Source organism: Pelobates fuscus, chromosome 3, assembly GCF_036172605.1.
Source record: "Pelobates fuscus isolate aPelFus1 chromosome 3, aPelFus1.pri, whole genome shotgun sequence".
Lineage (NCBI taxonomy): Eukaryota > Metazoa > Chordata > Amphibia > Anura > Pelobatidae > Pelobates > Pelobates fuscus.
This window is the reverse complement of record NC_086319.1, coordinates 308993071-309005834: the sequence shown is the minus strand read 5'-3', so window position 1 is coordinate 309005834 and position 12764 is coordinate 308993071. Positions and strand designations below refer to the sequence as shown.

The following is a 12764-nucleotide window of genomic DNA, read 5'->3' as shown; positions in this document are numbered from 1 at the left end:
TAAAGTCAAACAGAATGATCACAAACAAACAACCAGGATATCCTTGAGTGTGTTTCATTGCAGAGATAAACTGCAGCCCCAACATACTAATACACACACACACAGGTGCAGAACACATTAGAATTATTATTAACAGGACGTAACTGACAGACAAAAACAATGCTAACAGACGCAAGGTAAAGAAGTCTCTGCTAAAACATGTGCTTACAATCTAGAACACAGGGGTAAAAAAAAAAACAGATGAAGAACAATGTGTCAGAGAAGAGGACAGGATGAAAGATGTGATGCTTGTAAAATGTGATTTTTGGATAAAGTGTAGAATGGAAGAAGAGTGAAACAGTCTGTGGAAACGTGATGAGCGGAGGTATGGGAGGACTATTGTAATGAGAGGAGTGTTCGCCGGCAAACATAGCTTGCTCGCGGTCGCCACGGTCGAACATATGCGATGTTCGTTCCGCCCCCTATTCGTCATCATTGAGTAAACTTTGACCCTGTACCTCACAGTCAGCAGACACATTCCAGCCAATCAGCAGCAGACCCTCCCTCCCAGACCCTCCCACCTCCATGACGAATAGGGGGCGGACCGAACATCGCATATGTTCGCCCGCCGCGGCAACCGCAAGCAAGCTATGTTCGCCGGCGAACAGTCCGGGACATCTCTACTTGGGAGCATTTAATTATGCATGTTTTATATCTAAAACCAGCTTGCAAAAACTGCAGATCTCTTGTCTGCTGCCTTTGCAAGCCCTCCTCTTCTAACCCCGCCCAGACTTTCTGTGACTGTTCAATCACAGACTTCCCAATGTAGCTCAATGAGAAGTCTTTGCAAGTCAGGTGCTCTGAGCAATTGCTGCTTCTTTATTTCAGTGCAACTAAGCCAGGGGTGAGGAACCTTCCAGATGTTTTGGACTACACCTCCCATGATGCTTTGCCAGCATTATGTGTGTAAGAGCATTATGGGGGATGTAGTCCACAACATCTGGAGAGTCGAAGGTTGCCTATCCCTGAACTAAGCTAACCAAACCAGGAAGTAGCAGGACCTGTTGTCTGCTTGAAAAACCTGGATGTAACCAGTATAATTTTTTTTAAATGCAAATTTATATTAAAATCTAAACCTTTTCTAAAATGAAGGGAAAAAAAAATACACTTCACAAACAAAGCTTTTCAGCAAGCTTAAGTGCTTTAGAGGTCTGGAGTGTCCTTTAAGGAAGATGATATGTTTTTCTAAAAATATTAGATTTCAGGGTCTTCTTAATGGACTGGAGACTAGTTGCAAGTGATTTAACTAGGAAAGAAATACCATGGTGCAGTTGTCAAGAAATCATGTAGATGAAAATTAGCAACGTGGGAATGAACAGAAGAAAAAACAAAGATCACTCAGAGTAACGGTATGGGATGCATTTGTTGATTAAAGAGTAGATGCAACAAGAGAAAATTGATGCAGATGAAGAGAGCTTCATTGTGTGATAGGCCAGGATGAGTTTGATTATGTTGAGTGAGGGGCACATTGAACACACAAATTAGCAGATGATCTGACAAAGGGAAAGTTGTGAAAAATATAAGAGTGTTGCAGGCTATGTGTGTAGGAGAATTAGTTCACTGAGTAAGGTGACATGAGGCAGTAATTGTTAGAAATATTGAGGCCACCGAATTGTGTTTGATTAAAGAGACATACATCACTAGAATTCTTAAAAAAAAAAAAAAGTATAAAATATTTAATAGGCATTTAATATTGCCCCCCCAAATCAGGATTATGCAAGGTGAAGAAATCTGCCAACTGCACATACGTAAATCTGACAAGCATGCTCAATGCACATTTCTGAATTCCTAGGGATAGGACACTGATTGGGTAAATCAGTGTTCCCCATGGTGATAAGCATAATTAAGGAGAAGCAGGTAAATATGAAAAAAAAAAATCATGTTTGCCTATTTTTTCAGACTGTCCCTTTAATAGGGAAATTGACGTCACCAAGGGTGAGAAATTAAATGTAAGAAGTGAGAAAGTAAAAGAGTCAAGCAGAAAAGTGATTCAAAGATAAGTAAATAAGTGTCAGAGGTGCTGAAGATAATGGTGCTTCAAATAGGCAAATTGAATGAATCTCAAAAGAGGAAAAGGAGAGAGAAGGACAAGGAGACAGGTCAAGAAGGAATGATGAGACGAGAGGGAAAAATCTCATGTCTTCACCTCAAGTATCACATGGTCTAGGGAAATGTTAGCTGTATGCCACTACAGGATGAGGAATTATGGGTAGCAGTGTTAGAGGGATAGGTTTCAGTAAGTATCAGGAAGTTAAAGGGACACCCACACCACTTCAGCTCATTGAAGTGGTCTGTGTGCCAACTACCATCATCCTTAACCCTGAGCATGTAATTATTGCAGTTTTTATAAATTGCAATACATTTTCTGCTAGGGTTAACTCCTCCTCTAGTGGATGTCTACCAGACAACCACTAAAAGGACTTCCCGGTGCTTAGACTACTTTTGTTAGTCTAAATCAGTGTTCCCCAACCCAGTCCTTATATACCACCAACAGTCCAGGTTTTTGTCAGTATCTCCATTGGAATAAAACAGGGAAATACATAAATCCTGGACTGTTGGTGGTCCATGAGGACTGGGTTGGGGAACACTGGTCTAAACAATGCTGGACATCCTCACGCTATGCATGAGGACTTCCAGGATCGCCAGAATCTCCTAAATCCTAATGCGAGTGTGGCCAATGCCGCGAACATGCATTAAGTTGACAACAGCGGGGGGAGGCGAGCCAGCACCGAGGGACTTATACCTTTATAGCGCTGGAGTCAGGTAAGTGATAGAAGGGGTTATTTGGATTTCCTGGCACTATAGTTTCCCTTTAAGGAGCAAGAGATCATGAATTGCAGTAGATTTTGTGGTTTTACAGATTGAACATGAATTACAAAGAGAACCGTGAAAAGAGGAAGTGAATGTGGAATGACTGGGTATGTGCAAGATGTTATCAGTTATCCTGGAGGCACTATAGGTAAAGTAGGCAGCGGAGGGGCCGAGATTTAGGGATACACCTCCTACTGTTCGAACCACAAAAGACGACCAGAGAAAGAAGGTAGGAATGGTACTTAAATGTGTTTGGTGCTGAGGTGGCAGGGAAAACATGCAGATGAGAGATAAAAGAAATAATTTTTTTATATGGCAGTGGTTTTTGGGATTCCCATCTTTAAATTAATTAAAACGAAAAAGTCACTATGTTTAGACGTAGGCATCTTTGTAGATAGTAAGGTTTTAAAGAAATTTCATATTTATAAGTTGATGTTAAAGATAAAAAGAAGTCACTGGTAGAGATTTATCAAAAAATCTTCTAAAAAGTGTCTTATTTTTGGTCTCTAATCTAGATTTATTAAATTGTTCTAAAAATAGTTCAACAAGCAACAGCTTTTCTGACTAAATTCTGTTTTGTTTTGTTTTCCAGGAAAGATGAAAAAAATTATTGTGGTGGAAAAATTAGGAAAGACACTTTTCTGTCTGAAAAAAAAAACATTTTTTTAAAAAACATATGAAAAAGATTAATAAATCCATCGTGTCTCTGAAAACACGGGGTATGATAAATGATAGAACTTCAAAGGGGGAGGGACAGAGCTCAGGAAAGACCTTATTGCCAGTATTAAAAATAATAATAACATACATTATATACACATACACTAATACTAGTGTAAGACAATAACTAGTACATATAAATATAAAAGACAAAACAAATTAACAGGTGTAAACAGTTTTTGATCTACTTCAAATCAATGTTAAAACCCACCCTGGAGTGTTAATCCATACCTTTACAGGGTTATTGCGAAAGCGAGAATTCAACGTAAATTTGAAATATATGGGTCGAGTAGCCAACTAGAATTTTGGCTATTTTGACCTTAAAAATAAACCTGTAGATTCTAAAGCTAGTTTCAGACAGACCCTCATTAACTCTTATTCATGCAAGTTAAAAGCTTGTTGTAGCATTTATTTGCATTACTCCAACTGTGCTACAGAATACTTTTGGGCTTCATAAATACCCATACCAAAAATAAGTGTACCCCAAAAACCTTTTATAGTCATAATACAAATTGACAAACTCACAACCGGGCTTGTGCCTTAGAGGAGGAGGTTATACACAAAGTACAAGTATAGCAAATTAACATGAGCAGGTTTAATTGCCATTCAGTACATATTAATGCCAAGTCATGGTACATTAACTTACAAATGTGCAAGATAAATTGATTAACTGATGGCATGATTTCCTACAGCTCAGCATGACATTAGGATATGCTATTTCATGACAGTACCTCAAACTATTTTAACAGAAACAAGATACAGGTACACTAAAATAGATTAAAAGCTGTCAATTTAATGGGGAAACATATAGTTTGCTTTGCCTGCTACAGTGGTTGCTTTAATAATGTAACAAAACTGCATGCACCCTTTTTACTGCTTACTTTCAGAGTAAAACCTTTTCCTTAAATCGAGACATATGACACATATGACACCTCAAAGGGGATCATGGTTAGGTGTCTGTACTTCCAATGGAATCCAATCCCAAACTGAAATACACTTTTATTAAGCCAGTAGATTCCACAAGAATACTCACCACGTGTGGCCTCAATGTGTACATGGCCAATATTAACATTGTTTGTTAATGTAACTTTCCCCCTTAATTGCATTTGTTAATGGTCAAAATCAAGAGGCTAGTTCAATTATACCTACTATAATTGCTTGCATACAATATGCCATGTGCATACTACCTGAATATTACCAATAGCCTTGGATAAGTGCAGAAACATGCTCTGTGAAGACTTGAGAAATGTATACAAAACACATGAAATGAAAATTCCTTATATGCAAGACTTACTAACAAACAAAACCTGACATGGTAATAAAAGCATTCATATCAAACAACTCAAACTGTGACAGATTAAAAACAAAGAGTATATTACATGCAAGACGACAACAACAACAGCAACGCTGCTTTGCACTGCAAGGAATCATATTAAACTATTGCAGGACTCAACTAAGTAACTCAGAAGAAAAAAAAAAATGTAAATGACCGTGCAATAAAAACAATACAAAAGTAAATCACACGTTCATGCCTTATTCTTGCACACAGTTACATGATAGCATATGGGCAGCAAACAGGGAGTATTGGATACAATGTTTCCAGTGCAGTTACAACTAGACAGAGCTGGATATAATGTTATATTAGAGCATAGGGGGGGGTGAGTGTGTACCATATGCAGACATAATGCCCAGTACCTGAAGATCTTAAAGACCAGGCAGCCGATGAGGAAGGTGCTGAAGCCACACACGAAGATGAAGACGTTCTTGATGGTGGGCATGTACTTCTCAATGGTGCTGTAGAAAGTCTCCTTGGTGGTGGAGTTCCCATGCTCAGCTGGGGTCTCCACTGTGCTGTAACTCACATTGCTGGCTGTAGTGAGCTGAGGCATCTCCCGTTTAAAGAGCTTGCTGCTTCCCAGGACTCCATGGAGAAACAAGCCCAAAAGAAGGCTCACCAGGAACCCTTTCATCTTCAGCTGTGTCTGTGCTGGGGGTCCCCCAGGAGGAGCAGCGTGGGGTGCAAGGGGCTGCTGACTTGTAGACAAGACTCCTCCAGCAGGTGGAGGTAGCCCTTGGGCTGTGTCGCAGCAGTGGCGGCCGGTGGAGAGGGGTGCAATGGGCTGAGTTCCACGCTGGGCTGAGCGGCTGTAGCTTGGAAGGTCCTCGCTGGTTCTCAGCGTTACTTGCTCCTGCTGTTCTGCTCGCTCAGTGCAGGAAATGGAATGTGGAACCCGGAAGGGTTATTGCACCACGTTGCAGTGAATCATTTGATGAGGGGCACACAGGGGAGGAGGGCTGAGATTATTTGGGAGAGTGGAGGAAGAAGCCTATAGAAACACTCCTGGTTCCCTCCAGGCTGCTAGCAAGCTGTCAGAGTAATCCAGAGACAGAGCAGGGACGGAATTGGTGTCCCTTTACATGGTACTTATCAAGGTGACGTCAGTGCACTTTACATGAAGCAGGAGGAAAGAGCAGGGAAGTGAGACAGGGCAGGATTTTTAGGAAGTAGACATCCTGGGTTATACATTGACAGGTCACTTACAGCGGTACCCCGTGTCTAGAGTGCTCACAGGATGATATCAGAAATGGGAATGCAGGCAAAAAGCCATAACTGAGTGAAATTGTTATAAAGTAGGGTCAAAATTAGATAGAGGCCTGTAAGGTTCATTATTGGAAAATATCAGATGATCACAGAGCAGTGCACGTGATGCTAAAATAAAGAAAGACACATTTTGAAGTGGGATTGACGTGCGGCAGAGCTTTTAAAGGGACACTGTAGGCACCCAGACGACTTCTGCCCATTGGAGTGGTCTGGGTGCCAACTCCCACTACTCGTAACCCTGCAAGTGTAAATATTTGCAGTTTTTTTTATAAATTGCAATAATTACCTTACAGGGTTAACTCCACCTCTAGTGGCTGTCTACTAGACAATGTCAATGCTTTCCTTTGGAGAGCTCTAATGCGTGTGCGAGCATTGCCGTGCATGCGCATTAAATTTCCTCAGTCTGGAAAATGGATTGTTTTCCTGGTACTGGAGTTTTCCCTTTAAATTTTAATCCAGACCTTAAATAAATATTCCATTGAACCCCCTCCCCCCCTTAAAAAATAAAAAAAAATGTATCTAAAAAATGTTTTGCAAAAGCTGTATGTCTCTTGTGCGTAGCCTTTGCTAGCCCTCTCCTTATTGCTCAGTGCAGACTTAAAATTTACACTATAGTCACCCAGACCACGTCATCTCATTGAAATGGTCTGGGCGCAGTGTCCAAGTCCCACTTAGTCCTGCAATATAAATAATTGTAGTTTTTTTAGAAACTGCAATTATTACCTTACAGCAGGGGTTCCCAACCCAGTCCTCAAGTACCCCCTACCAGTCCAGGATTTAGGGATTACTCTGGTATGTATAAAGTGTTTTTTTCTTTCTTTCTAAAAACAGACACAACTGGGTAATCCCTAAATCCTGGACTGTTAGGGGGTACTTGAGGACTAGGTTGGGAACCACTGCCTTACAGGACTTTCCTATAGGGAAAACATTGGTTTGGCTAAAATCATCATGGGGCGGGGCAAAATGCTGTTTTGGCCAATCAGGACCTCCTCAAAGAGATGCATTGAATCAATTCAATGGAGATGCTGAAAGGCCGGGCTGCATACTGTGCAGCCCTGAGCCAGGAAGCACCTCCAGTGGCCATTTCTTAAGGCAACAAGTGAACGAGGCAACCTGCTTACCAAGGCCTCGATTTAGTATTGCTGGAGAAGCTTTTCAAATCATTTAATATTTTTGCCTACATTTTTAAAAATATTTAATATTGTTTTTATTTAATATATTTATTTAAAGCTATTTTTCAAAATAGTAAAATATTAAAAAATCTACAATATATAATACTAAATATATATATATATATATATATATATATATTGTAACGGACCGTTTCAGCAGACAAGGGGTTAAAATCAGTTTAGGCGATAATTAAAATTTGATTGACATGCCTGACAACACAGGGAGAAAGTGTAGAGAATTGAATTTGCAAGCACTATATTTGACCCTGTAACTCTCCAAGACACCATAAAACCTGTACATAGGGGGTACTGTTTTACTTGGGAGACTTCGCTGAACTCAAATATTAGTGTTTCAAATTGGTAAATTGTATTACAACGATGATATTTTAAGTAAAAGTGACGGTTTTTGCATTTTTCACAAACGAACTGCACTTTTATGGACTATATTATTGTTGTAATATGTTTTACTGTTTTAAAACACTAATATTTGTGTTTAGTTAAGTCTCCTGAGAATAACAGTACCCCCCATGTACAGGTTTTATGGTGTTTTGGAAAGTTAGAGAGTCACATATAAGGCTTGCATTTCATTTTTTTGACATTGAAATTTGCCAGATTGGTTATGTTGCCTTTGAGAGCGTATGGTAGCCCAGGTAGCAACTTAGTCACAAACACTGGCCAAATATTAGTTTTTTGCTTTTTTCACACAAAAACAAATATGAACGCTAACTTTGGCCAGTGTTTGTGACTAAGTGGCTACTAAAAAAGACTAAACATACCCCACTTTCAATACCTTGGGTTGTCTACTTTTTCAAATGGTATGCCATTATGGGGGTAATTCTCATTCCTGGGCTACCACACCGTCTCAAAGGTAACATTAATAATCTGGCAAATTTCAATTTGAAAATGGAACGTTCTATATTTGACCCTGTAACTTTCCAAAACACCATATAACCTGTTAATGGAGGGTACTGTTGTACTCGTGAGACATCGCTGATTACAAATATGTACATTTTGTTGCAGTAAAACCTAACAGTATTATGACATTCACCGCTAAAATGTCAGACAAAAATACAAATTTAAAAAAAATCTTATTTTCTCACATTTTTTTAAATATATTCATAATAAATTATGTTCCATATATGAATAGTTAATGATAAATTAAAGCCCTGTTTCTCCTTATTATATGATATATAATAAGTGTGGGTGCACTTAATGTGACTGCGGTGAATTACGGTTGAACAGACATATAACGCAAATTCCAGTTTTTGTTTACGCTTTTCAACCCAGGGCATAAAGAATCTAGATTCCGAAAGGGGTTCTCCAGTTTTGAAACATAAAATGCCATGTACTTCTGATATGTTGGGGGTTTACTATTTCTATAAAGGGAGGCTGTTGGGTGTTATGTAGAGATAATGCAAACAAATGAAAAAAAATCACTGCGCTCTAAATGGACAGGATCTGAATGATGAATACTGAGATTAGCTCTCTGTATCCAGCGCTGCAAGCCTGCCCTTCCGTACAACTACAGCTCTTTATACTCTCACAATGTGACACCTATTTTTTTCACTATGGCTTTTAGTGGGGTGTTTACATTTGAGTTGTGCCTAAGGCCCCACAACGTTTAGAGCAGCCACTGATTAGCAGGCAGTCTGACATGCCTTCACGTCGGGCTGACCTTCCAGTTCTTCGGGCAGAGTTGCCCTCTTTCTGGGCATTTCGGCCCCTTTGGGCAGCGCTGGTTACGGGATTTCCATTAGTGACCCACATTTTTACCCCGCCCATTGACATTCTGCTTCACCAAACGCTGCTGTTAGCGGGTATGGATTTGTTTTGAGAGATGAAAGCGAGAGATTAGTATAGGGTATGTATTTTCCTCCAACACCACCTCCATACATGATGCTTGGAAAGTATGAATGTTTAGGTGTTTTCTATCGATAAGATTAATTAGGCCCATCATAATTGTCAGCACCAGGCCCAGTCATCTCTTAGTCCGGCACTGTTTACAGGCATAAGTATATTCACAATGTGAACCAGTGAAATGCTCGTACTGATGGCTGCACTATTAGAACATTACACCCCCACTTTGTCACAAAGTCATCACATTAAAATTTTGGCACAAGAGGATGGGGGTGATTACAAGAAAAGCATTAGTGAATTTGAAATTAAATTATAATTCAGTCCAGTAGCACAGTTAGCATTTTAAAAAGCATGTCACTCACTATCTTATTTATAAATGAACACAGTAAATAAAATTATGATCGGCTCCTGCTGGACACAAAATTGAATGAGCACATTTGCAACCATTAATATTATTGTTACATTTCTTTCTAGGCCAGAGGGGGAATGCTAATGTATTCCGAGTTACTATAATTATGTAGTCATTTTTCACAACATGGTTTTTAGATTTGCATTTTTTTTTTTTAAATCAACTATTCAACTATCAAATAGTAGGATCTGCTCTGTTGTGACTCACACCCTTCACAACCTGGAGCTCGTTCTGCACCTTGCAATTCTTACTCAATGTTTTTAGATGCACTGCGTGTTTTCACTTTTAACTTCACTATGCAAACTGTTTTCAGTGCAGTGCAAACTATTATCCCCATGTTACCCCATCAAACTTAGTTTGTGTGTCATAGCCAGTACAGTACATACTGATCTTTTCTTTGCTGCTTCAGCATTGTTTGATGTTGCCACCCAGGAGTTTCAGTTCTACCTCCTACTCTGCCAGGTAGAAGTGACACTAGCAACAAGTTCATTGCCCCTCTGCTTTCCCTGATCATTTGAGCAGTAATGTCTGCTCATGGCTTTTGTGGCATTGTGAGTTAGGACAAACCAAATCTTCATTGATCACAGTACATCGCAAGTATTGGTTTGTGAATGCACATGGTCAATGTCGCAGGTTCTATTAAGCTGTCTATGACTCAGCAGACTTTTTATGACTAAGTGGGCCTATTTCTGTTAGTGTTCCTTCCGAGTACTTTTCTCTATACCCCACCGTATCAGAGCCTTACCTTGCCTCAATTCCTAGTCCCTCTTTTTCCTGAACTCGTTGTCAGAACTATGCAACAATAAGGTTAAGGTAATTTCATTTTGCCACACAATATTTATAAATAATTATTATGTTGTTGTGACGAGACCAATCTCGCCACATTGCATTGGAGGAGCCTGGTTGCCCGCCTGTTGCCTCTGGACTATGGCCCTGGGAGATTGGGCCCTTTAAAAATAGTATTCGGCCATACCAGAGTGTATGTCACTCATTCCGGCCCTTTAAATACTGTGGGGAAGGATTGGTACTTTTTATATGGCACTTCGGATGCATCCGAAGTCGTCAAAGTGGCCGCCATTTGACAAAGGAACACGTGGCTGCGGCCATTTTAATTACCCATTGTGTAAGGTAATTGTATCACAGGCAGAGGGGAGGATTTTGTGTGGGAGTGTCTGAGTATATTGTACGTGTTTACTGGTTGTTTTCCAAAACCCTGTGGGTGGTACTAATGTGTATATAAGAACAATAAACCCACAGCTCTGTCTGTTCACTGCTTGACCCTCAACACAGAGCTTTGTCTCGTTCTTAGGGGGATTTACTGTATGCTGTTAGAGACTGATTGCCAGGAGTGTAAGCTGCTTTAGTGCTTTTCCTGTTCAGCTGCTAGCAGCTATTCGTGAGGTTCCAGTTCGGGAGTTTGGAGTGCTACTTGGTATCCTGTTCGGGAGTTTGGGGTTCTGCAGTAGCTGTGCCTGTGTCTCTGGAAGGGGAAGATCTACTAAATGGCAGGTTAACCCCTTTTATGCCTGGGGGTGCCGTTACAGTTGTTTTATAGACAGACTAGCAACTTTTATGAACAGTTACAATAAACATCAGAAGCAATGCAAACATTCAATAGAAATAATTTTATTTAAATTTGAGAAAAGTGACAAGAATTCAGAAACCAACAGCTCCATGCAGCTTCAAATGAATTGTGGTTTAGAGTGGCACAAGCTTTAAACAATCACTTACATAAATGATAATAATACTTGCATGACCAATACATGTTTTTACATATGAAATTAACATTTTGCTTTGCAATATTCTTCATTACAGAGCATCCCATCATATTTAGTTGTATTCCTTATTTATTCCTCATTCCATACATGACACTCACAGACTAACGTAATGTAGACATCAATATGCATAGTACAGATCCAAGAACAGCAAGTAATCTCTACAGGATATACACTTGGAACCAAGTAATGGGCACAGACATAGAGTAGCACCATAGGGAATCCCCAACCCATCTTAGCAAAGGCGATAGCATAAGGGAGCAAAATATTAAAGGACAACGGTCACCTCAACACTATTTTTTTATATAATGTTCCTGTCAGGGCTCCGCGGGCAGCGGTGAGGGGAGGCTGCAATCCTCTCGCAGCACTCACCCTCGGTCCGTCGCCGCCCGCGGTCCCCTCTCCCCTTACCGTTAAGCGAGCGGCGTCCTCTCCTCCTGACACGCCGCTCGCGTCCTCCTCTCCTCCTCCCAGCGGCAGCATGTCTAACGCTGCACGCTGGGAGCCGGCACTATTATCTAAGCGCCGGGGTCACTCACGTGACCCGGCGTTAAAGCTACAGTGCAACAAACACAGTGGGGGGTATAGATATCCCCCACGTGTGTTTGTTAATACTGATTGGTGGTTAGCCAATCAGGATTCAGGCTAGGATTTAAATACTTACCTTTCCTGTCTATCTGTGCCCTGTTGTGGTCTTTGCTTTATAGTATCGATTGTGAACGTGTGCTTTCTGGTTACGTACCCTCTGGCTTGTTATACTGACTTTGTGACTTTCTCCTACCCTTTGACCTCGGCTTGTTTCTCGTTATTCTGTTTTCTGGTTCCCCTTACTCGGCTTGTCTCCTGACTATTCTTTGTGTGCTTAGCCCGGCCACTCTAAGGACCGGTACAGCACACTTTCTGTGTGTGTGTCTGTGTGTGTGTTAGCGTGTTGGGTTCCCCGGGATCGTGACATTACAACAGGGCCATAATGGAACCTGCTGACATACCACAGCTCCTAGTTAATCAGGAGGCTAGAATGGATGGCTTGGACCACCGTATGGATCAGTTTGCTCAAGCTTTGCAGACCATACTGGCTCGTACTGCACACCTGCAGCCTGCCGTCCAGGAGGCGGTTGCTGCTGTGTCCGAACCCATTGCCACTCCAGTACCCGTTCCTGCCCATGTAGTCCATATGACACCGCCACAGCGCTATAGTGGTGACCCAGCATTGTGTCGTGGTTTCCTCAATCAAATTGACATCCATCTGGTGATGAATCCACGTTCCTATCCCACCGACAGATCCAAAATTGCCTTTTTGATAAACCACCTGTCTGGGAGAGCTTTAGCATGGGCAAACCCCATGTGGGAAAATATGTCTCCTATGTCCTTTGCGGATTTTT

The 12764-nt window shown here is 40.8% G+C and overlaps 1 protein-coding gene across 1 annotated transcript in view; it reads right to left on the bottom strand.

Annotated features, from left to right (window-relative positions):
• The window catches only part of FAM174B (family with sequence similarity 174 member B), a 57060-nt gene extending 51123 nt beyond the window's left edge, over positions 1-5937 (bottom strand). Inside the window, exon 1 of the mRNA XM_063445624.1 lies at positions 5263-5937. Coding sequence (XP_063301694.1) covers positions 5263-5537 — 275 coding nt within the window. The 5' untranslated portion in view covers positions 5538-5937. The remainder of the gene's footprint in view (positions 1-5262) is intronic.
• Positions 5938-12764: the final 6827 nt, after the last annotated feature.